The following is a 26,557-nucleotide window of genomic DNA, read 5'->3' on the forward strand; positions in this document are numbered from 1 at the left end:
TGTACCTTTTGGATCTTATTTACTCTTTCAGTTTCTTATACTAGGGAGACAATACGATGTTTACTCACGTAGGTCTGATTTATTTCACTGATGAGTATGGTCTCTAGTTGCATCCATTTACCTATTAAAGCCTTGAGTTTTTCTTTATAGCTGAGTAGTACTCCATTGTATAAAAAATCACATCTTTTTTATCCATTTCTCAGTTGATGGGCATTTGGGTTTTTTCTAAGATTTAGCTATAACAAATTGTGCTGCTATAAACATGGGTGCACATATATTGCTGTGGTGTGATGTTTTCATTTCTTCTGGGAAAATACACAGAAAGAGAATAGCTGGGTTGAATGGGACCTCCAACCCTACTTTTCGGAGGAATGTCCACACAGATTTGCACAGTGATTGTACCAGTCTACACTCCTTACTTCCTGAACTCTTTTTGTTACTTTCTGGTAACTACTGAGAAGTTGCATAGTAGGGTTTAGATAACCTTTCACAGTCCTTCCCCCTCAAAGCAACACATGGAACTGGACGTAGGCCACTAAGAAACTAGATTTTTCTCTTGCTTTTTTTTAAACCACTTATTAGATAAACACTTACTCATTTTCATAGCTGTTGATAGAGATTTTTAAATGTTCTATTTAAAAAGGCATGAGGATTTACTACTGTAATCTGAAAGATTTCTTAGTGTCACTTGTTGTATTTTTATTACTTCCATTTTTTGCACCAAATTTTATTACCTGGTTTTTTCTGTTAGATTTATGTGGTTCTTTACCTAATAAAAATGTTTTATATTTGTGTCTTACGTAGATCATGAAAGGATAGCTTTGGGAAATGAAGAAGGATTATTTGTTGTACATGTCACCAAAGATGGTAAGAGAAAATCTAATTAGTTTTGGAATAATTTTAAATCATATGTTAGAAAATTCTTAAGTCTAAATTCTAAAAAGAGAAAAGTTTGCTTTTATTTATTCTATAACTGAGATTTCCAGGCATAATTTGATAATATCTCTGAATCGAAAAATTAAATTTCTGTAGCTCTCCTACATTCTAGAACTTCAAGTACATGTTTTCTCTGTGTCATTTTGCTGTATGAATTCAGCTCACATTTCTAAAGGTACATGGAAAAAATTACAACATGATGTTCCCATGCTTTATTAGTCCTATAATAGGTAATAGCCATTAAAAGATTGTTTGAGTTTTATTCCCAAAGTTTCATACAACAGGTTTTTTTCTTACGAAGAAATTAAGTACTGGGTGAAAGAAACAGAATTTGGTATTCTAGATACAGTATTATAAGTTCTATTTTTGTGTCAAGTTATATATTTATTGAAACTTCATTAGTGTGCTGTCCATAGAAGTACCTTCATAAAAATACGAGTTAGCAGTTACTCAGTTGTAGGTGAAGTAAAGGAGAAGGTCACTAGACTGTAGTACTAGTAAATAGGTTTTTCTTGAAGATTCGGCACTCTTCTACTCAAGAACTCTTCGCTGTGACTGTCCTGGCTACCAGAGTTCTTAGTGCCAAATTTGATGCCCATGATAGTTGAGTTAATTGATCTTACAGTGGGTTTCATTATCTACCTTTTGCTTCATGATTTATGATTTATTCTTCTGTTTGTGTATCTGTGTCTTTTTTAATAAATTGACATCTTTTTTAGTCGAAGGGAGTATAATTAATAAAACTACTTTGCACTTGATTATTTCTGTGTGTAGAAATTATTAGAGTTGGTGACAATAAGAAGATTCATCAGATTGAACTCATTCCAAATGATCAGCTTGTCGCGGTGATCTCAGGACGAAATCGTCATGTACGACTTTTTCCTATGTCAGCTTTGGACGGGCGAGAGACAGATTTTTACAAGCTGGCAGAAACTAAAGGGTGTCAAACTATAACTTCTGGAAAAGTGCGCCATGGAGCTCTAACATGCCTGTGTGTGGCTATGAAAAGGCAGGTCCTCTGTTACGAACTATTTCAGAGCAAGACCCGTCACAGAAAATTTAAGGAAATTCAAGTCCCGTACAATGTCCAATGGATGGCAATCTTCAGTGAACAGCTCTGTGTGGGATTCCAGTCAGGATTTCTAAGATACCCCTTGAATGGAGAAGGAAGTCCATGCAGTATGCTCCATTCAAATGACCACACACTGTCGTTTATTACACATCAACCGATGGATGCCATCTGCGCAGTTGAGATCTCCAGTAAAGAATATCTGCTGTGTTTTAACAGCATTGGGATATACACTGACTGCCAGGGCCGAAGATCTAGACAACAGGAATTGATGTGGCCAGCAAATCCTTCCTCTTGTTGTAAGAGTCTCTTTCTTATGGCTCTCTTGTTCCATGTTCTTCCTTTCTTTTTCCTTCTACTTCCTCTACCTGTAGTCATTGTTAATAACAGGCTTTTAAAAATCATTGTTAAGGTTTTTCCTAAACACTTCATTGTTTTTGCAAAGTAATCATATTTACTTAGGCTTAGACAAACAGGATCAACGTTCACATGTGCTGCTTAAGAGGAATGTTTTTGTGCTATATTTTACTGAGTTGGATTTTCTTATCCCATGTTATTTATTGAAATAACTCTAAATCTCTTCATTGTGCCCCAAAATACAATGCTGTATCAGCAGTTCACAGGACTTTTTCTTGGAAAAGTGAATTGTTTGATCAGTCATACAGAGGTATAATGTAGCATCTATAAGCAATGTTACTCAGTTTTATATTTTAATTTAGATAAATTAAAATTGTTTATTTCACTCTGAAGAAATGCTAAGACATTAACATATAATTGAATACTTTTATTGTTAAATAATAATTCAGTTATTGAATACATGCAATTTCACTGTATGAGTTGTCTCAGTGAGCAAAATAGACACACTCTATGTTTGCAGAGCATAGAGTACAGTAGAAAAGATTCATGTAAAAACAGTTGTGGTAGTAGATATAAGTTCCACGACAGCAGAGATAAACTACCATGGGAGAGATAGAATTTTTTCAGAAAATTTACGGAAGTCATGTATAATGTCCAGTGGGTGGCAGCCATTGTGAAGCACTCTGTGTCATGATTTCTAAGATACCTGATGGATAGAAGGAAGTCCATACAGGTTTGCCACTCAGACGAGTATGTTCAAGGAGTAGCTAATCCAAACTACCTTCTTTGCAAAGGAAGATGCATGGGTATCCTTAAATACTGATAGGAAAGAACCACCAGGAAAAGATTGCCTTATCTTAGAAATACAGAAAACACAGTAAGATCCCCAAGAAGGCCAAAGAGGATGGAATTTATAACACAGAATTATTATTTGGGGCAGAAGGTATAAAACCTTTCCCATCTTAAGAAGACAGAGGAGGAACGATGGGGTTGAGTCCCATTAAGTGTAAAGTACAGGGGAAGAAAATTTAGGAGGACAAGAAATACTTATTGCAGAAATATTAGGAAATCTAAATTTAAAAAATGAAAAAAAAAGTCTTAATCTCAACCCACCCAGATTTAACTGTTTTTAATGTTTTATTTCTTCTTAAATACATACTCTTAGCTATGGCACAATATGTAGAATGAGTGTAGCTGACTTACAATAATTGTAACTGACTTATAATAATTCAGAGTATTCTAACGTAGAGTAAGAGTTGAAATATCTGATTTGATTTTTTATAGTTTTGCTAGTAATCAGTCCATAACCTTAGTTTTGCTATTGGCTTGTGTCACCATTAATATTCAGTCTTCGAACCAATAGATATTGAATATCTACCCTATTCACATAACTATGTTCAGGTGCTTTACCACACATTTTTAACTGGGTCTAGAACACTTAGCCTGAAGATTTCTGCACTGTTTAAGTTTGTTTCATTGTTAGTAACTACTTTAAAATGTAATAAAACCTTTTTATTTGGCTAATGTTGACAGAAGTCTTCGGTATTATAAGTGCTATTATAATCTGAACGATGGTGTGCCAATTCTTTACGATTTATGCTGTGTTTCAGAAATGCTTGGATGTGGGTCTTACATGATAAGAAGATCTGGGAGAGTTTCCATTATACAGTTACTTAGGTTAGAACTTTCAAATGTTTTGGGCTTAATACTTCAAAATAATCAGCAAACTGTTACTTCTTTCCTTCCAGGTTACAATGCACCTTATCTCTCAGTATACAGTGAAAATGCAGTTGATATCTTTGATGTGAACTCCATGGAATGGATTCAGACTCTTCCTCTCAAAAAGGTAATTTCACATTAAAATACAGCTGATTAGTTTTATGATAGGTAGCTCAGCACCATGTTATTTTTATTACATTTAGTTTCTTTATGTTGAACTGGGTGTGGTGTCCCAAGCTTGTTATCCCAGCACTCTGTGTCTGACACAGGACGATCCCAAGTTTGAACCCAGGAGATTAGCAAGACCCTGGCTGAAAATAAAAAATAAGTAGGTCTGGGGATATAGCTTAGTACAAAGGGAGTCAATCAAATCAGTTAATCAGGTATGATTGGTATGATGCACAGCTGGAGTATATCATACAATCTAAACTGTCACTGTTATCTTCTGCTTTTGGATTAAGGAGCTCTGGAGGAGTGTTGATTATTATTAATTATATAACATTTTCACATAATGTTACATGGTATTTAATCCCGTGAGGACAGATTTCACCCACTAGAAAAGTGATTAAATTTAGAGCTAAACTGTGTTTGGGTATGTCGTTATTTAAAGATTGAGAGTTCACATATCCCTAATAAAACTTACTTTCCACTAACATTTTTCTGTTTCCATAAGGTAAAGCAAATTTATACAAGTATAAAACTGCTATTTTGCAAAAATGAAGAGTAATAACTTCATTTGACTGTATGTAGTACTCATAGCATGTGAATCATTAATTGAGAGGCAATTTAGAAGACTAGGTAAAAGAAAGTAGCCAAGATTATATTTCTTTCTTTCTTTCTTTTTTTTTTTTTTTTTTGGTACCAGGAGTCAGACTCAGGACCTTGCACCTGCCAGGCAGGCGCTTGTACTGCCTTTGCACTGAGCTTTCCACTGAGCTATATCCCAGGCCCCTCCAAGATTATATTTAAAATGTGGCCCAGTGTAAAACTACTTCAGTAGTGAAAATGCTCTTGTATACTTTGCCACATATGAGGCATAACCAAAATACATGGTGAATGTTTGATTACAGTAAAGGATACGTTGCCATTAATTCCCTTCAAAATGCTCTCCCTCATTTTGAAAACACTCATCCCATCATTCTTGCCACTTACTGGGAGCAGGTCTGGAAGTCCTCTTTCGTGACTTTCAGAGTATGGTTTAAAAAACACAGTGAATGCTGCTGCCCAGTGCCAATTGAAAAGGAGGCTTTTGAAAACATTTAAGCGTGTCCTCATCCACCTTACTCACCAAATCTGGCACTGTGTGATTTCTGACTTTCCCCAAGTCAAAACGACCATAAGGGTAGACGTTTTGAATCAATTCAGGATGTTGAGGCAGCCACAGCAGTCCAAGTAAAGACACAAAAGAGGACTTCAGAACTGCCACAAAAGTGGCAAAAACAGTGTGCCAAGTGTGTTTGAAGTGAGGGAGAGGAGTTTGAGATGGGGATTAAGGACAAACGTCTTTCACTGTAATCATTTTTTAAAATTTAAACATTCACCCTATGTTTCAGGCAGACCTAATGCAACTAAAATACCCTCTGCTTTGTAAAGTTGGGTAGTCTACAGCCTGTTTTTGTTTGGGTTGGGGTTTCTTGTTTTTTGTGGGTTTTTTATTTTTTTGTCATTTGCCTTCACTCACTGTGTTTCTAAGGTTCACATACATCGCTACATGCACTACCTACAGTTCATTGCCTTTTTCTACACTGTGGGGTGGATATGTCACTGTTTATTCAGTGATTGGCAGACACTGGAATTATTCCCTAGCTTTTTACAGTTGTAAACTGTATGTCTTTTGTGTAGGAGTTTAAGTTCTAAGCCTAGGAACAGAATTGATGAGATGCACGGAATGTAATTGTTTGTCTTTGTGAGAGAATATTACTGTATTTGTCAATATGATAGTACCAGGTGATATTCCCATCAACGACATGTAAGAGTTTTTAACCCATATCTTAAGACTTGCTATTGTCAGAATTCATAGTTGTGTAGATAGGTATAAAGTGGTATCTCATTGAATTATTAATTTACATGTCCCTGATTAACCATGTGGTTGGGAATCTCTTACATATTTATTCATCATTCGTATTTCCTATTCCATGAAATGCCTTGTCATTTTGCTTATTTTTTTCTCTTGACTTTGTCATATTGTTCTTCTTGAGCTTTTGTACTTCACTATATAATGTGGTCCCTGAGCTAGAAGTGGACCCTGTTTGTGATCTATCTATGGTATTCCCATTTATGTTGTGTTTTCCTGAATAGAAGTTATTAATTTTACTTTAAACATATTTCTCTCCTTTAGGTTTGTCTTTTTTCTCTTCTTTAGGAAGCTTTCCTATCTCATGATCATCTCATGATCATTTTCTACATGTTTTAAAGTTTTGCTTGTTATATGTCTGTCTTTAATACATTTAGTATTGGTTTTTCCTTTTTCTTTTTTTGTATATGGCCCAAAGCAGGGATTTAATTTTATTGGTTCCAGATAATCAGGTGCTACACCATCATTTGCAATAAACCTTTCTTTTCATAGTCATCTGGACTTTCTTCTCCATCATACATGGGCATTTAGTAGTTGGCGATAAGAATTCATAAAACAGCTGTGTTCATATCTCCTGAATATAATTATTTGCTCACTAATGGCTTTACAAAGTCAAATTTAAGGTTTAAATGTATTTTGACATGATTTTATTTATTTGCCCAGGGTATTCTTTCTTCAAAATATTATCAATTTGTTCAAATTAGATGCTACTGTACCTTCCCAGACAGAATTATTATTTCTTGTTGATTTTTTTCCCCAAGAAGACTCTAATTTAAAGTAGATACATGAAAGGTCTTAACAGTTGTGCTTTATAAATAGATCAAAAGTTGGTCATTTAAACTGGGCATGGTGATGTTTGCCTCTAATCCCAGCACTTAGAAGGCTGAGGCAGGAGGATCACTGCGAGTTCCAGGCCAGCCTGGGCTACATAAGTGAGTTCAAGGCCATCCTGAACTGCATAGCAAGACCCTGTCTCAAAAAGACAAAAAAAAAAAAGTTTGTCATTTAAGTCTTGAAGGTTTTATTGAAATACTAATTTTATTTTTTACTATTTTAGGTTCGACCTTTAAACAGTGATGGATCATTAAACCTTTTAGGGTTGGAGACAATTAGATTAATATATTTCAAAAATAAGATGGCAGGTAAGAAAATACTTGTATTAACTGGAAAGCTTCAATGGAACTATTCTCTCTCAGCTGACTTCCCAAGGCCACATGAATAATAAGTGCCAAAGTACAGATAGAAACTCAAGTGTATCTTACTCCAGAGTGTGTGATCTTGGTGATTGTCAAACTCCTAATATATTAAGATGAAGTGTTGAACAAAAGTGACTGTGTTTACGTTTTACATAGCTGTATAAGCAGAATATCTGATTTGGACATACCTTGTTATTTCTCTCAGAAATATCTAGGTAAGTAGAGAAGGTATAGCTGAGCTTGTCTTCTGTACTTTTAATACCATAGAACCTAACCAAAATTAGCAGCATGAAACTGTGGATACTCACCCAGAGTTCCAGCTGGTACTTTAGGAATCCACCTCCAGCCAAGGGCACCTCTAGCAGGGGATTTAGCACTTCTCACGTGCTGACAATGAACAAGAAGCAGAAGAAAGAGGAAAATCAGAGAGTGCCCAGAATCAGGGAGGGCGTGGAACCCTCAAGGTTACAGGCAAGAGAACTGCATTTAGACAGTGATGAAGCAGTGGGACGATGTTACTCCGGTGATTAGACACCACACGCAACCCGCCAGGGAGACTGACCATGTGGAAGTAAGTATTTTCCATCAGTATAGGCCTGAGCAGTCAGAAGCTCTCTTTTAACGAATGTTGTGCTCTTTTCTATATAATAAAATCATTCTCACTTTATAGCAACAGATTTCTGCCTCACTGAGGTGTTCATAAATTTCTGATCTTTGTAGTGAATATGTTTAATAAAGATACACTTATGGTATACTTTGTATTTAAAATAACATTTGAAATGAATGAAATGTAAGTGAAATCGTGCCATAAGGAAACATAGGAAAAGGTTATACCAGTTACCTGTAGGCAGTGCGATTATCTTAGTGCTTCTCTCCCCCTGCCATATTCCTCCAATAAACTTTGGTTTATTTAAAAAAAATCCATCAAAAGTTTTTTTTTTTTTTTTCATTTTAGTAGTAAAATAAACAAATTGGCTTCTGGTTCAGTGGTTTGATCCATACCCCAGCACTGGAGGTTTCTTGGTATATGGGCTTAGTGACTGAACGTCTGCTGAGAGGATATCCCAGTATGACTTGAAAAAGGACATTCAGATTTTAGCCAAGATTCCCACCTGGATGGATTTATCATGAAGCTAATGAAATTGAAGGTTAAACTTCTAAGACCCTATAGTTAATTTTGTATTTTGTTTCTTAGAGGAACTCCAAATATTTGCGTAAGATTGGATCTACCCTGTTCTCACTTCACTGTAGTAATCATAAAATATGTCTACACTCACATTGTGTCTATGGGACAAAACCTCTTCCAACTTGTCTTTTCCCAGGCTTTCATCTGTCTACTTCAGGCCAGGAATAGAGATAGAGCTATAGAATGGACACCTGACAAGATTGCGATATGGTTGTCTTATCCTTCGAAAAACGAAGGAAATCCTGTTCCAAGGGATCCCTTCTGTTTTCTGCTTGTTGCTTTCTCCTCCTTCTCCAGGAGGTGCAGCTTCTAGCTGTCCCAGATCTCTCACTGCCACCATAACTCACCAAGCGCTGCTTTGCTCTCATAATCCCCACATTCCGGAATCGTGTCACACATTCTCATCCTCTTTAAAAAAAATCTATCCTTTTAATGTTTGTTGCTGGCAAAGTAACCTGGTTAAACTACATGATCCCACAGTAAGAAAGGTTGCTTTGTTGCTAATCATCTGTTTTCATTTGCCATAAAGTCCATGTGACTTCTTTGCACATCCTTCACATTTCAGGTTTTCAGTGTTAAGAACTTCTAAAGATTGACTTTTCTCTTTTTCCTTGTCTTTCTTAGGTAATGACATAACTATCATCTATTATGGATATAGTTGTCTGTTTTCTTAGAATATGTTCACAAAGCTGTAAGGATTTCCCTGGCCAACAGTTTACCCTTAATTATTACAACTGAAATAGAGTCATGCGTGGTGACCCCTGTAATCCTAGCCCTGGAGGACCGAGGCAGAAGGATTGGGTTTGAACACAGCCTAGGCTATAAAGCAAAATAGACATTGAGTTGCTAAAGATGCACAGTTAAATATCATTAAAAACTCTCAAGGTTAGGAGAGTGCAATAGCAACAGATTCTTGTCTTCAGTAAAGGAAAATAGTGAAAACAATTCCTTATTCCACATCTCAATAGATTAAATCTTGCAATGAATGTTTATTATGTAAAGATAACTTTAATTATTATTCATATAAATAATTTGTCATGTATGCCTGATAATTGTGCTTATTAACAGCAGCTTTTGGGGATAAGGGGTGTGTAGCTAAGTGGTAGAGTACTTGCCTAATACACTGAAGGCCCTGGGTTCTGTCCCCAGTGCAAAAAAAAGAAAACTTACAATGGTAGCTTTTGAACACACTGAAACTATTACCTGGAGGGGAAGAAAAAAAGTGTAGGCATGAGGTGGCCAAAGTGATAGGACAACAGCTACAGTTTTCTTCTAGCAAAATTGTGTCATCTTATGTTTATAATAAAATAAAAATGAAAATGTATTTTTAATGTTTAACATAAGCATATATCTATATACAGTTGAATTGAAAATTTGTGCTTGTGTACTGTAACTTTCAATGTACAACTTACAAATCATAATTGTATATACTTATTCAGTTGATTCTACTGTTATAGAAAAATGGATAAAAAGTATTTTAGCAATTTAAACATCACCGTTATTTTCTGTAATTGTTTTAACAGAAGGGGATGAACTGGTAGTTCCTGAAACATCAGATAATAGTCGGAAACAAATGGTTAGAAATATCAATAACAAGCGACGTTATTCCTTCAGAGTCCCAGAGGAGGAAAGGATGCAACAGAGGAGGTAGATACTTAATTTTATATTTATCATCCATCCATGTTTCCTGCATCTGAAGAACTATCTAGTGTTCAGTATTACATTTTACTAAATGTTCAATGTTACAGTTGAACTATCTGGCAGTAATATTACATACCTGAAAATGTATCATTTATGTATGATTGAAAACTGCAGGGCTGAGGGGATAACTCAGTGGTGGCATCCTTGTGTAACATGTGGGTTCAGTCCCTAGCACCACAAAAATACTGCAAAAATGAATGCAGCCTATAAATGTAATTTTAAATAATACTCCCAAAGTTTTGGGGATACACTGGATCAAATACCATATTTTGATTCACTTCTGTATGTATATAGAATAGTTAGAATTTTAGAAATGTTTACCTTTTTATAATATAAACAGAAATCATATTTGTACATACAGTAAACCTGTATATGTTTAAGAACGCCAGATTAACTGTTCTCTTTATGAGCAGATCTCAACTGTATGCAAAAACATTTCTAATTTTTTTAATATATGTACAAAATGTTCAGAATTATATATAAAGTAAAACACATACTAGTTCATTGATATATAAATATTATAAAAGGACCCTTTTGGACTGGGAATGTAGTTCAGTGGTAGAGTATTTGTCTAGCATGTGCAAGGCCCTGGATTTGATCCCTAGCTGTAAAAAATAAAAATAAAAAATAAAAAGGTCCCTTCTCATTTCCCACCTAAAATCATGATATTTCATTTAAAATTAAAAGACAAAACATTCTAAGGAAATGCATTATTAACTGAGTATATTGTCATTCTAATTATACCCTAATTAATACAATTTTTTATTTTTAAATATTAAAATATAATTAATTTTTTTCTTAACTTATCTAGCTTGATAATAGAAAAAGTATCTGAACAGGTGTTTGTCTTACAGGGAGATGCTACGAGATCCAGAAATGAGAAATAAATTAATCTCTAACCCAACTAATTTTAACCACATAGCACACATGGGTCCTGGAGATGGAATACAAATCCTGAAAGACCTGCCTATGGTAAGAAAGAAGGAGAGAGAATAGACTTGAATACATACATAGACTGCACAGGCTATATTAATATAATAAAATGTTTCTCAGAGTCTGTCACAATATGTTTAAAATGCATAAACACATATTTGATGAAAAAAATAAAATTTAGACATCTGTCAAAAACCAGAGAAATCATATCCTTCCATACCCTAAGAAGTTACTATTGTTGATAGAAGAAAGTACCATACTTACAGAGACTGTATCCCAAGTCACTAAAATTTCACTAAGTTCAGGACGGATATTTGGCCTTTTTCTCCCAAGAGATCCAAATTAGCATGGTCACTAATAGTCATGCTTCTCAGCTAACTGAAGTTGAATCTTTTTCCTTTGTCCAATTACAGGTATATCACCTAGTAAACTGTGCATAAAAAGCACAACAAAGGGCAACTGTTGTGTTTTAACAATATGGATCGTGTCGTCAGACCCGTTATGTTGCACTTGAGACAGTAGTCTTAAGTGCAATTAGCTAATTATCTGGGTTCTGCTTGTTCTTAACATTTCACTTCAGTAAACTTTTAAAACTTTAGTATGACCCTTCTGAACAATAGAGATAGTTGTCAAGATTTGTATAGAATTTTAAGTATAATTTATATTTAATGGAAATTTGGAGATGATTTGTGAATCTTGATCTAAATCTCTAAGGAAATCTGGTTTTTCTTTGTTGGGGGGGGAGGTTCTTTTTTTCTTTTTTTTGGTTTCTTTCCAGTACCAGGAATTGAACTCATGACCTCATGCTTGCCAGGCAGGCGCTGTGCCACTGAGCTAAATCCCCAGCCCGAGAAATCTGTTTTAAATTAACCATATTATCAACACTACTGTGATGAAGAGCTGCAAGAAAAATAAGTAATAAAGTTAGATGTGCAGTCAGATTTTTAATTTAAAAATTAACTTATAAAGGGCATTTTCCTTTTATTTTATGGCAAGAAAAAATTAAGTCTGCATTCCTTTGTGCCTGAGTACTTTGCTGGAAATATCCCAGTTAACAAGCTGTCCTGCTTTCTTATTTTTTTTTTCATGAAGAGATTATTATTATATGGTTATAGTAATGTACCTTCCTTTATGGAGTCCGTATTATTCACAATAGCACTTTCCTTATTGAATAGGGATTTTTAGTCCACATATTAACAGTATTTTCCTTCAGGTGGAGTACCAGGAATTGAACTCATGACCGGTGGAGTAGGTGGAGTAGTTCCAGCTGGGCATGGTTGCGCATGCCTGTAATCCCAGCACTTGAGGGGCTGGGGCAAGTTTGAGGTCAGCCTGGGCTACATAGTGAGTTCAAAGCCAGTCTGGAATAGATAGCAAGACCCTGTCTCAAAAAAGAAAAAGAAAAAAGAAAAGATGGAATAGTTTCAGTACAATATTTAATAAAGTGTTCCTGTGCTTGTTGTTCTGCTGTTATCAGATGAAAAATCGATTTCCTGATGTTCCAGAGCTGTTGTAGGCTTCATGCACAATAAGAGTAGGCATCGTGACACTAAAACAGCAGATTCCAAATATTGTAAGAGATCTTGCCAGAGTACCCCTCCTGTACTTTTCTCCCCTCGCCATACTACTCCTTAAACGACATCAGTAATTTTTGTTTAAACTATTTTTATTAACAAATTTAGGTAAAATTTCCCGAAGGTTCACCCCCCACATGGCTCCGTAGCACGTGACCCTCTGTGCTGGCTGCTGATTCTAAGTCAACCTTTGGAGTTTCAGTATTTGTTGTCACCTGAATTTTTTTAACCCATGCCCACCTTATTGGTTCTTTTAGGTATTAACACTGATTTTTTTTTTTAACTGTTGCAGTTTAATCCAGATTTTAATGTGCCTCCCATCCCTTTGATGTTTTCTTATCTTGTAAGCGCCTTTGTGTTTCCAGGTTAAGAAGCTGGTGTAAATTTTTGAAACCTGTTTCTTCACCTGGACATGTAGTTTGCATCAAAGATTGTATGTGTCAGCATTCCTGTTACTCACAGTCAGGTTATTTTCACATGATTTTCTCATTTCACTGAAATGATACATGAGCTGGGGTTTTATAAACATCCATTTACTTACCTAACAAATGTTTCTTGAACGCTTACTGTTACTGTCTGCCCAGGACCGTGCCTATCTGAGGGTACACATTGGTAAACAACACAATAATCAGCATGTCTGAATATAATAAAAATAGTGTGCATGTCTTTCTCTGTAGACGTACCTATTCATTGCAAAGTTTATGGTCTTGTATGTATTTTCAGACTTTGATATGTTCTTTCCACTGAAAAGGAATTCTGAACAGTTTCCAAAACCTAAAGATGAGTTAAATTCATCTATTAACATATCTAAGAGCTTTCAAGTACCAAAGCCACGTGTTAGCTGGCATCCGTGCGAAGAACATGTGCCCCATTTCATGTTTCAGCTCACTCAAATCAGTATCGTTTTCCTGTGAAATACTTCTGAGCGTGGAAAGCTTATTAAATCCCTTTAAAAGCTAATACCATTTCTTTTATATGAAATGATCCTCCAGTAGTATTCTGTTGTTTCTTAAATTTAGAAAGGGCAATAATCTAAAGGAGTCGTTGTATTTTCTTATGTCCTATGTCAGAGGTGAACCGTTTATTTGTATCTTAGTGAGCCAAAGTACATTAGCAGATAATGTAAGGCTTATATGGTTGTCATATAAAAATGTACTGAGTTGGTTTTCTTGAAACTTTTTTTATGATTTATATCATTCTATAAGATCTAGTGATAGAAGACAGATTTTTTTTCTCTAACTGATGCTAAAATAACATTTTGCTTCTGTACTTCCAGCAAAGTAAATCTTGTCCAGTCCTAATATTGTTAACAAAATCTAGCTCAGTGTCCTCTTGGGCTTCCAGAAGTAATTTTTCTTCTTGGACTGGGGTATAGTTCAGTGGTAAAATACTTGCCTACTATGTGTGAAGCCCTGGGTTCCATCCCTAAAACCTCCTCCACGAGCAAAAAAAAAAAAAAAAAAAAAGAAAACCAAGTAATTTTGCTTCCTTGAAATCAAAGTTACATACCGTTTTCCATCTTTTTGTTGCGAACAACATGAGAAAGTGCTGTACTGATTTACTCATATCTCTAAAGTAAAACAGTATCTTGTATGGAAGCTTTTCTTTTAAGCCTTGATAATTTCTGAGATATTTTTACAAAGCAGGCTCAGCTGCACTCAGGAGAACAGAAATGTTGTGCTGCACTCAGTCAGCACTGTCTCCAGGAGTGTCTCGTGTTCACCCTCGGCCTCTAATGAAGGGACCCTGGGTTTAGAATCAGTTACTCTTTTTTTTTGGTTTTTCTCTGGTACCGGGAACCGAACTCACGACCTTGCGCTTGCCAGGCAAGCGCTTTTGCCGCTGAGTTAAATCCCCAGCCCCCTAGAATCAGTTACTCTTCACAGACTGAACCTCACAAATCCCAGATATGAAAAAGTGCTTGGCTACTGATTGGTGCTCCCTAAAGAATCAAAAGTAGTTACTTCATCTGACAATAAGAGGCCTTGACTTTAAAGGCTTTTTTTACTGTATCTTTGGTATTAACATTATTCCTTTTTTAAAAAACAAACCTGGACATTGAGAGAAGACTTCCCTGACACAAACTTGTTCTTTTAGGTGTCTGTATGGAAATAAGCTTGTGCTTAAAAGTACACCAATAATTAGTCTATCCTGTAGGTACTATTTTTGTTGCAGAGGAATGGGAATAATAAAAGCCAGCACATATCACAAGCCTATAAATCTCGAAATACAGCACTAGGAAATGTATTTAGTGGTTTTAGATCCTAAAGAAAATTTCATAACACACCTAGTTAAAAGCTACTGTAGATTTTGTAACTGGTTTTTGCTTTTTCTGTATTTAATTTTGGTAGATTTTTTGCCACGTTTTGATTGTATCACATAAGAAAATCCCAAGCAAAACTCTGAAAGTTTCTTTGCATCTTTAAAAGTCCAGCTTTTACTCATTGAACTATAGTAATAAAAGAATAAGTTTATAAGAAGAGTGATTGTTTACAAATCAGCTGTTTCAGTGAGTGGCAAGAGGATGACAAAATTTAACTTCCTAAGTCCTAAAAGTATTTCATTAAGGATTTGGTACTGATGTAAGAAACTACTTTGTTTTTTTCTGTGTGCATGTTGTCTGAAATGTCACGTGTAACTATTGAATCCATCGTCGCCTTATCATCTTTTTCTTCTTTTCTGTTGTTTTTGATAGCCAGGTTTCCCTTATCCATCCCCTCATCATCACTCCGGTCTGATCTCCTCTCCGATCAACTTTGAGCACATCTATCACATGACTGTTAATTCTGCTGAAAAATTTCTCTCTCCTGATTCCATAAACCCCGAATATTCCCCGTCTCTACGCTCTGTCCCTGGTACACCAAGCTTTATGACTCTGAGGGTATGAACAGCTGAGTCAGGTGTTAACTTTTACTAACCATGTAGAGGTTTCCTGTTGCCTGGCCTAATAAGTAACACCGCCAAAATGCTGTGAATGTTTTGTGAATGTTTTCCTTTGACCTGTTTCTCTTCTGCCAGACCTCTCTTACACTTTCTCTTCCTTCTCTGTCTTTCTCTTCCTCCTCTTCTCATTTGTTTAATTTCTTCTTTTAAAGAAAAAAAGGGAGAAATGAGGATTTCAGTTTTTTACTTTTGAAGTAGTATTAAGGTTTATCTCTGTTTAATAAGAAATTTTCCCATTACGGTATTTCCCATTACACATACCATCATAAAAAAAAAAAAATAACCTTTGAGTGGCTCTTTATTTTGTTAAAGCAAAGAGAAAACGGATGCCTGAATCTCTGAGTTTTTTATAGCTCATTATCCTATCACCAGTACAATTCAGATAAATTTTTTATATTTGATGAGATTGAAGTCTGGAGGTGTGCCTGTCCTAACTACAGTAAACCTCCTTTTAAGAATTTCCAGAGTATTGTATTACATTCAGAGTAAGGTGATGTATTCCAAAATACATTCATAACAGAAAAATTGCCCTTATGTACAGGTTTACAAGTCATTTAGTTACTGATATGCATTTCATTCCAACTAGGGTCTAAAAAAAACAAAGAGAAAAAAGCCATGCAGCATTCTGAATGTGCCATCCGTTCCATTCATTTCCTTCCGTTTAGCCCTGTCTCTTTAGTAGTAGCTTTGCAGTGAGATAGAGAGTTGCTATTGAACTGAATAGCCATGTTTTTATCAAGTAAAAACATGCTTGTATTAACTTCAAGGAAGTTAGTTTTACAGATAATAAAATATTTGGATTATATCACAGAGACTCATTCCCATAATGCCCCCTGGCTTAGAAAAATAGTAGCACCAATTTTTTTATTTGTATAGGTAGTTAAAATATTTTTCCAGTAAGAAAGTTATCTACAGGATAAGAGATTTTTGTTTGTATTATAAACTTTCAACTGTGGGGCTGGATATATAGCTCAGCAGCACAGCGCCTACCTGGCAAACACAAGGTCCTGAGTTCAATTCCCAGTACTAAAAAAAAATTTTAACTACGTGTTCAATGTCATTATCATTGACACTAAATTGTAATATCACTTCAGTTTCTTGTTTGACAAAATTAACTATGGCAAAATAAGCCTTAGTTTGTTTGTTAACACTTTGCAGACAGTAGATTCTAGCAGAATGCTGTATAAATCAACCAGGTGCTTTCCATATAAAACATGATTCCAGTGTTATGTTAGTTGTCTTTGAGTAAATCACTATACCATCAGCAGAAATTTTACCCTAATCTTAAGCATATTTGTTACTAGAAAGATCAAAAAACTTAAATTTCTTGTTGCTTTCTAATGTTTGTTTGATTTTGATAGACTAAATAAGCTTTTTAAAACATTTTTCTCTGTATAATTCTTTTATTTAACAATGTTACTAAGAAACTGTTTTATAAGCTTAATCTTTGCCATTTATTTAAGGTAGACAGTTTATAGAAAAGGACAACACTAGCACGTTGTAAGGTTTATAGAAAAATCCAGACCAACATCTGCAGCTTGAACCTGCTCCTCCCATTTCTTCTGTGCTCTCTTGGGCCGCGCTGTACACAACGCTTGTGTCTCACAGGGTTGCTCCTGTACCTGTGAAATCTCAATTAACAGCATTGACTGTTTCAGATGTAAATTACTTATTTTCTTAGAGGGGAAAAAAGTAAAGCATTTGCTTTGAGTAAATACCACACTAAGAATTACATGGACTTGGCAGATTTGGGATATGAATCAAATGACAGTGGTTGAATTTGGGGCCAGCTGGCCGGCCAACTTTTAGTATGTGTGCCCTTTTAAAATGTATGGTTCGGGCTTTTTAAGTGGTATGGTATCAGTGCTTGTTTGCCCCATTGCTAGCTTTGGCTCTGCCCTGGTGACTGGGCCACAGCCTTCTCGGTGTTTCAGGTGCGGTGGAAACACTCAGCACAGCAGAATCACTGGAGCCGTGGCTCATCCTTGGGGTCCCACGCTTACATGGCCGTGGAGAACTGAGGTTTTAGTTCTAGCTTGTATTATAGTTACAACGTTTTTTAGCTACACTGCTACATTTCTTTATTATTGCTTCCAGATAAGCTCTAAAGCCATAAGTATTTGTGCTCATTTCATTATATTCTGTGTTAAATCATAGAATAGTGACCTATTGTGGCAGTCAGGCATCTTTTGCTGTTAGCATATGAATCAGGTTATTTGAAGAATTGCCACAATTTCATTCTCTGATGCCCAGACATTGTTCTGCCCGAACAATACAAGTAAAATGGACTTTATATCTTTAAAACTCACGCAACGTACCCACACCCAAAAACACTTGTGATGTCAAGCTGGCAGTACAACACTATGTGTTCTACAGGAAAGATTATAATTCTAAATTCATGAACTGTATTACCACTATAGTTAATTAATTCCAATACTTGAAGAAGGAAATTAAGGTTGTGGATATAAGCCATGCATTTACTCAGCAGATACTTTTCAGGACCTATTTTGCATCCTAGAGATTTCTGTGGTCAGAATTGCAGTCACTATAAGAAATGACAAGATGCCTAAAGGAAGGAGGCTAAGAACAGAAGTGAACTGCACACTTCCTAAACAGGCAGGGCAAACTGGAGTCCCCTGAACCAGCCAAGGTCCTGAGGCGGGTGAGTCTGTGTGACTCACACAGGGCTAATTCTCTGTGTTTAAAAGGAAGAAGGCATAAGGACATTTAAGGAAATAAGTAAAATGTAACTTAAGCATATAGGCCTTTTCTCTTGCTGAATCTTGTAATGCATTCAGATAAGATTATTAACATTGACTAGCATAAGTCAGGAACATACCTAAGTCATATCATGAATACTATAAATATTGGTGTGGGCCAAGTATATGGATAAGTTTTCTGATCTATCCTCTTCTTTAAGCTACCAGAAGAAAAATCAGTATTTTATAAGCCCCAATTGATTAGAGAGGATTTACTGCTTTTGATTCAATAAAATGAGGCAGACACTTGTAACATTTTAAAGTAATAAGCTTTATGTCCTGTTGCATTTGAAAAAAAGCATGATACAGCTCTTGTGGCCAGATCTTTAAAAATTATGTTGGAAGGAAAGATAGGAATCACACCAAATTGATAATAGTGTCTGGTGAGTTCACAGGAAATGTTTTTTATTTATTTTATGATTTCATTATTGTATATATGGTCCACAATCCATGAATATTACCTTTAAAATCAGGCTAAAGCGAACACTTCTAATGATATAAGTACTTAGAAAACTACTACTTCATAAATACATTTTCCAATCACTTTTCATTAATCATAGTGGCCATGACGCCGGCGTGATTTTCTTTTTAAGTGTAGAAACAGTAAAGGAAGGCCATCCTCTCTCAAAAGAAAGTAGTATGTACACCCTGATTCCATTAAAATAACTGGCTTTCTTTAATAAATTGATCCTTTGGAAAAAGTCACAGAACTTGAATTTTGGGCTACTTTTTAATGTAATTGTTTTCATTGCATTTTCATTATAGAGCTATGTTCTTGTTTAATGTATGTAAAATTTGTGACTGCCCCTTCCCTGCAGAATTGCTGTTTTGATGAAACTACCGGGAAGGGTGAAATGGAAGCTACAGGTGGCCATACATGGTCCTGAGCAGAGCAAGGGGAGGAACTGCACATAGGTGGGCTGGGCCAGGTGCTTTACTTTTACCAGTATTACCAGTGTGGCCCTCAGAAAGGCCCCGTGCAATGGGTCTTATCCTCAGATACAGTCAAGGAAACCGAGGCTTGGAGTTGTATCAGCCAGGGCCTGCCAGCAGTAGACTATGCAGCACAGATGGGAATATGTGTGCTTCCCTCTCCACCTTGTTTACGGACTTCCAGCTGTTTCCCTGTCTCAGTGGTGGAAAGGGCGGGCTGTCAGAAAATAGGTACCATAGGCTAGTTATTTTTGTTGTCATTATTAGGGAAAAGCTAATAAGGAGTTAGAAGAATTTTCTATGTATATAGGTAGAGAGAGAGAGAGAGATTTATATAGAGATATATATTTACTATACTTTATATTGACATAGATATACAATGGTACCTCAGTTCATGAACTTAATGTATTTCACAATCCTGGGAAGGAAGGCCATGTTCATGTTTGTGCAGGAAAGATGGCCACAGTTGTGTTCGTCTCCTGATGCAGTTTGCAAACAAAACCAAAATTTGCCTGACACTTCTGTTTGCAAACCAAATTGTTTGCAAACGAAAGCATTCATGAACCGAGTTATCACTGTGTATTCCATGCATATAAATTCTGAGGAATCCAGATACTTTGAATCAGAAAATGCTTGTAGGAATTTGGGACTCTGTCCACACGTAGAGCATAGTGTAGGGTAAAAGAGATATTAATAATATGGTACATGTAGTTTGATAAAGAATATTGGAATATTTTTCCCCCTTCTGGACTTTGTTAGCCCCAACATCCCTCGTTTTAGTCGTACAAAATTGGACCAAAAGAGAAGTCTTCACACTCATAATCACTGGTTCCAGAGTGTCGCCCAAGTTGATGATTGTTGCAGCGCTGTGTTTCTGACACAGTAGAACATTGTCTTGGCAAGAATATAATCCCAACTGGCTTTCCTCAAATGGACTTACTGAACTATTATGAGTTTCCTAAGTAAGTAAAAATCTCACACGTAGCGAGAGCTTTACTTTCATTTTCTGCAAATGTCCATGTAATTCTACACTTCACTGTGACATCTAACCACATAATTTTACGTTCTGTTTTCACAACCAAAACATTATTTATTGATGAGTATTTCAATAAAAATAAGTACTTAATCCTTATTGGGTGAAATTTATTTCATTTTAGGTTTTTTTTTAACTTTTGTGTGTTGGAGGGAGTGTGGGATCTGCTTTTCTTTACTCAGTATCCTTCTGGTCAAGATTGTTTTATTGCTTGATAATTGTAGTGAAATGCAGACATCTCTGCCGACAAGAATTTCTTTCTGGCTGAAGAATGTACCTTTGTTTTGTGATTCAGAACCCTCGTCCTCAGGAAAGCCGGACAGTGTTCAGCGGCTCTGTCAGTATTCCATCCATCACCAAGTCCCGCCCTGAGCCGGGCCGCTCCATGAGTGCCAGCAGCGGCCTGTCAGCAAGTAAGTGCCCGGCTGTGGGAGACGCCTCTAAGCCAGGAAACCTGGCCGCCTCCTGCACTGCAGTTCCCGCAGGTCACTTACACATCCCCGCTACCTTCTTATTCAGCATTCATGGCAACAGTCACCCTCAGCCGTGTCTCACACCCTGCTGAGTAACAAGTGCACGTGATCAGAAAATAGCTCAAGAACCCTTCATCTAGTGTGCAGGCCGTGTGGGAGACAGTTGCAGCTGCAGATGGTGGTGGTGAGTGCTGATGGAATACGCAGGGTAGTGTCACAGAGGATGAGCAGGGATAGCTTTCAAGGGTGAACTCGTACTTAGGATAGCTAGGAAAACCATGCCACTCACTAGAGGCGGCATCGTGTTTGGGACATGTCAGTTAACTGAGAGAAGGCCAGGTGGCTGCATGGTAGTGGTAAGAGAATGACAAAAAAGAGTAGGGGAGGTGGCCAAGCGCCCTGTGGGGGACTTAGAGATCAAACCAAGAAGGTTGCATTTTAATCACAGTGCAGCAAGAAGCCTTGGGAGAACTTTAAGTAGGGAAGAAGCCTATGCAGTCTACATTTGTGACAGTTCTTCTGCCAGCTAAGTGGAGAGTGGACTGAAGGCAGGCAGGGGTGGACGCCCGTATCCGGGGAGCAGGTTCTGGGGCTGGTCCAGGGGAAAGCCCAGGAGGCTTAGAATACAGCAGGGCAGGAAGAAGAAAAGCAGGAGAGAAGGCAGTGGATTCTCCAGATGTTTTCAGAGGTGGAAACAGTAAGACTTTCTGAACCAGCTGTGAGCAATTGCGGCCATAGGTGATACCACTGGCTGCATCAGCTGAGGGTCAAGCTGGGGCCGGGGCAAGATACTCAGGCACATAAAAGGCCCAGGGTAGGAAAACAATCAGCACATTTGAGTAACTGAAAAGGAGCTGTGATGGATACAAGAACATACCCTTTAATCGTGAAAGCAAGCTAACGCCTCACCCAGTAAATGTCTGAGAGGCCCGGGAGACACCAGCTGCTCTGATACGGGGCCTGGAACTGCTTCCAAATGGCTCACACTATTTTTAGCCTCTCCTTTTCCCGCTTACCCTGAACTGCAGTATCTCTCTTCTACGCCTTTGTACGGGACCGTGAGCTAAGGGACAATAGAAAGGAAAAAATGTGCTCCATGGAGTGTTCATGTTTGACTGTGGTCAGGCGCACCTTTTTGCGAGGGAGAAGGAAAGCTGTGTCTGCCTAGGAAAGGTGCTGCCTGCTAAATAAAAGTGCACAGCGTTGTAACAGCTGCCTTCCTCAGAGTGAGGCGTGCACACATCTCGAGTGCCCTGTGATCTTTTGTAGCTCCTGGATGTCAGCAGTGAAAGTGTGGATTGTGAAATGATCCTGTAGCTTCTGGCTGGGGGGAGACCGTTCTTAGCCAGAGGTTTCGTTCCTGTAACTTTGCTGGGTGTGTGCTTTCCCAGCAGCGTGGCATTGCTGAGACGAGAGCCCACAGAAAAGCAGTCCCCATGTGTGTCCAGTGTAACCGCAGAGAAACCTTTCTGTGCTTCTGAACAGTGGATCTTTGAGAAAAACTACAGTATGCCAGGTTTATGCACCGCCTTGTGTTCTTGAACGATCTGAGAGACAGGCCGGCACAGGAGTCTTACAGCCTAGTCTCAGGGATGACACAGTGTCACTGATGCCAGGGGTGCACTCTGAGAAAGGTGGTGGGGTGATTCCTTGGTTGGGCAGGCGTCACAGAATGTCCTTTCACCAACAGAGACGGTGTGAGACCACCATTGCGTATGTGGTTGGTCCCTCATTGACTGAATGCCATTTTATGACTCATGATTGCGCTGTTTCTTTGAGGGAATGGACTGCATCAGTGTGTGACTATCAAGAGAACGTGGCCAACTTTGAGACTGGCAGGAATATAGGACCGAGTTTTGTCTTTTTTTTTTTTCTGGTACCGGGAATCGAACTCAGGACGTTGCACTTACCAGGCAGGCACTTGTGCCACTGAGCTATATCCCCGGCCCAAGACCGAGTTTTGAAGGAGTCTTCAACTGACACACAGAAAGTCAAGTGTATGAGATGCAGCTTTTTTGCCCTTACCTCCCCAAGTTGTCTGGAGCCAGTTTATAGTGCTTACTGCATTTAAAGACATAAAGGGAGACGTGACACCACCTTACTACTTCATACTTGTGTATTTGGACTGTGACTGGACTGGAGACACACAAGTACCTCATGATGTTCCGTGACGGAGCCAGGTGCTCTTCTCCCTGATGCCCAGAATTCAGGTTTCCTTTTTAGTATATTTTAGAAAGGAGTATGCCACGTGCTATGTTACATTCCTAGGAAGACCTGGGATAGTACTGACAAGCACATTAATATTTGTAGGGCAGAAATATGGACTACCCACATGATAAACAGGTAATAAGCATTCTTTATAAATAAAGCCTGCAGTCATCCTCCAGTCAGTTCAGATGAGGTTGTGCTATCACGTGGGTTTGGATCAAATGAAAAAAACCTTCTGGCATTCCAGGGTCTTGGGATTTGTGGGACTGCAGACAGAGGTAGGACCAGTAACGGAGCTCTGCTTAGAGGAACTGAATGAGAATCACAAGTTATGGCTGGTGACGTGGAAACTGCAGACAAGCACAAGCCCCTCGTGCCATCAGGGCCCTTCGTGCCTCAATCCTTGTTCAAAACTCTTTGTAGAGATGCCGGGAAATGCTGCCTGAGGAATTCCACGGGGCTTCTGCTATAAAGAGTGGCTCCTGCTGGCTTTAAGAGGAGCCCACCTCCTATAAAATGCTTCCAAGATGGCCAGTCCAGAGAGGGACAGGAAGCAACAGGGAACTCTGTTTTCCATCCCCACAGGGAGCATGGTGTCTTCCACAGCTGGACTCTGAGGTGCAACCAGGATTGCAGAGGCTGGGCTGAGTGTGGTCAAAGTCAGCTGGGCCTACACTTTCCGGATTGCCCTAGGCCCTTTTGTTGCTATACTATGACAACCCAACTTAGTTTTTTTGTCATTGTTGTTTTTTGGTTTTTTGAACTACTTGCTATGTAGTTTAGGCTGGCCTTGAACTCACTGCATAGCTCAGGCTGGCCTCAAGCACCTGGTGATCCTCCTGCCTCAGCCTCCCAGGGAGTCCAGCTATTATTTTTCTTTTCTTTCTTAAGGTTTGAGTGTACCTCTCTTTGGGAGGAAGGAGTCTGAAAATTGTAAAGTAACATTTAAGTGTACATATATGTAAAGCACTGGTGCGGGATCCAGTTTTCTTTTCTACAGATGATTACTAGGAAGGAGAAAGCCAGTGCAAGCAGGCCAAAGCCTGCTGCTGGCTCCTCCCCTCCTAGCCTGCCTTTCCTTCTACATCTGGTGACTGTTCTGTCGGTCCCACAAAAGTCCCGTTAAATAGAATTTATTGTATTTATAGGTCAGGGAAACTGAAATTCAGAAGGGTAAAACAACTTTCCTGAGGTAGCACAGTGGGTAAGGAGAGCACGTAAGTCTCTGGCAGTTTGTATTTTCTGTTCAAGAGGACAGAATATAAAAATAACTTCTACAGCTTTTCTAAAAAACTGAGCACTGAGCCAGTCATGAAATTAAAAGAAAAATCAAATAAAGATGGTGGTGCCTTCAAACAGGCTGTATTCTAAGGAAGGAGACCCACGTCAAAATAAGTGAAGAGTACATTTCCAAAGAAGCAGCACCCAGCAGAGACCAGCAGTGAGGGCCGCAAAGTCCAAAGGCTGGGTGGCAGGAGGGGCGCGGGGTGATGTGAGCTCAGTCCTCCGCCCTGAGATGCACTCGTAAGTCATGAGGGGAGCTTTCAAAAATCAAGTGGGGGGATTCTGCTCTAGTTGCTCAGGCCAGCGCCTAGGCACCGATTTTTTAAAGCACCATAATAATACAGTAGGTAGTTTACAGCCAGTGCTGGTAGTGTTGGCCCCTGCGAGAGGTCCATTGTGTGAGGAAGATGCAGGCCCTGGACTGCCGCCTGCCCAGGTGCTTATCACGGAAGCCAGGAAGGGGAGGTTGCGGCAGGAGTTAGCGAGACAGCCAGTCAGCAGGCTCCGGCCCGGTCCGCCTTCGTGCGCGCTTACAGGTTGCTGGTCACTAGGTGCAAGCGCTGTAAGTGGTCACCTGTTGGCATTTTCATTGAATTCTTAATATATTGAACAACGGTCTTTTAAATTAGCAAAAAGCTCAAAAATCCCACCCTACACCTTAGAGTTGTACTAAAATTTCAATACAGTCTTTTGGGACCAGTAATCCTAACACTGAAACTCAGCAAGATGGAAGCATTTTTTCGGCAAAACCTAAGGATGGCAGGAAATGTAAGAGTCTTAAGTGCTCACAGTACTCCACAAACGTCCAAGGGTTCGTTCTTTTCTTTCATGAATGCCTTTGGTCTCTGTTTTGTACCTCAACTCTAGGAACAACAGAATGATTTTTTTTTTCTTTTGGTTTTTTTCTGGTACCGGGAATTGAACTCACGACCTTGCGCTTGCCAGGCAGGCGCTGTGCCACTGAGCTAAATCCCCAGCCCCAAACAGTATGATTTCTGAAGAAACTCAACCTCATTTTGAAATCCCAGGCTTTGTGTCCTGTGGGGTGAAAGCGCTTGTTTTATGTTCTCATGTTTGTGAGCGTTAGTCCAGTGCCGATCCCGGGTCAGTTGGCGCCGGCCTCGGCGCGGGCTGTCCGCCTTCCGCACTCAGCTGTGTTCTGGTGAGGCCAGGAAAGGCAGAACCTGCATCTCTAAGGGTGGCAGCACACCACGGCAGCCACGACGGGGCAGTGAGGCTCACAAGGCAGCCCGGGACTGGACAGATGCTGTGAGCATTGTCCTGCGGAGAGCACTGCCTGCCCACAAGGAGTGTCCACAGCTGGAGTGTGACAGCAGCAGCTGCATGAGGCGGCGGGACTTGGTGGACTGAGGGGCCAGGCTGCGCAGGGAGGCTGCCGTTCGTCAGAGCAGGGGGCCTTGGGCTGGGGAGGGTGAGCTGGCATCTGTGCAACTGGGCATTTCCTGTAGAACTGTCCTCGTCTGCATACGTGAAGTTTTCCCTGAATGGCATCCTACAGGGTCATCCGCACAGAACGGCAGTGCGTTGAAGCGGGAGCTCTCTGGAGGAAGCTACAGTACAAAGCGACAGCCCATGCCCTCCCCGTCAGAGGGCTCCTTGTCATCCGGAGGCATGGACCAAGGAAGCGATGCCCCTGCCAGGGACTATGACGGAGAGGTGAGTGGGCGTGTGTGGCCAGCGGCCTCATCAGGAGGAGCAGAGCATTGATTCAGGGCACTCAGCTCCTTCACTTGGGCCTGTACTAGGTTAACTGTCAGCCAGGGGCAGCAAAGTTGTAAAACTACAGCTCTCCTGAAGCTGTTGAGACTTCGAATGGCTTTTGAATGAAGATGCCTACATCTCTAAAGACCTACAGAAAGGACTGAGCATTTGTTCTGTGCCTCTTAGCTCCCAAAGGGCAGTAAAGAAATCCCACGCTCTGGGAGGCTGAGGCAGGAGGCCCAGGCAATTTAGCAACATAGTGAGACCCTGTCTCAAAAAATATTTTGGCCAGGCGTGGTGCACATGCCTGTAATTCCAGCATTGGGAGGCCAAGGCTGGAAGACTACCATGAGTGTGAGGCCAGCCTGGGCTGCGCCGTGAATTCAGGGTCAGGCTGGACTATGTAGCGAGACCCTGTCTCATAATAAATAAAAAAAGAATGAATGAATGAAATTTC

At 39.0% G+C, this 26,557-nt stretch overlaps 1 protein-coding gene across 1 annotated transcript in view; it reads left to right on the plus strand.

Moving 5' to 3' along the window:
- Cdc42bpa (CDC42 binding protein kinase alpha (DMPK-like)) overlaps positions 1-26,557 on the plus strand; it is a gene marked incomplete at its 5' end in the record, with an annotated part of 272,087 nt that overhangs the window by 241,442 nt on the left and 4,088 nt on the right. The window contains 9 exon segments of the mRNA XM_005374798.2: positions 805-867; positions 1,711-2,304; positions 4,111-4,208; positions 7,213-7,297; positions 10,061-10,184; positions 11,093-11,210; positions 15,441-15,626; positions 20,709-20,826; positions 25,898-26,055. Coding sequence (XP_005374855.1) covers positions 805-867; positions 1,711-2,304; positions 4,111-4,208; positions 7,213-7,297; positions 10,061-10,184; positions 11,093-11,210; positions 15,441-15,626; positions 20,709-20,826; positions 25,898-26,055 — 1,544 coding nt within the window.

This window comes from Chinchilla lanigera, unplaced genomic scaffold (assembly GCF_000276665.1).
Source record: "Chinchilla lanigera isolate Chin_1 unplaced genomic scaffold, ChiLan1.0 scaffold00005, whole genome shotgun sequence".
NCBI classification, from domain to species: Eukaryota; Metazoa; Chordata; class Mammalia; order Rodentia; family Chinchillidae; genus Chinchilla; species Chinchilla lanigera.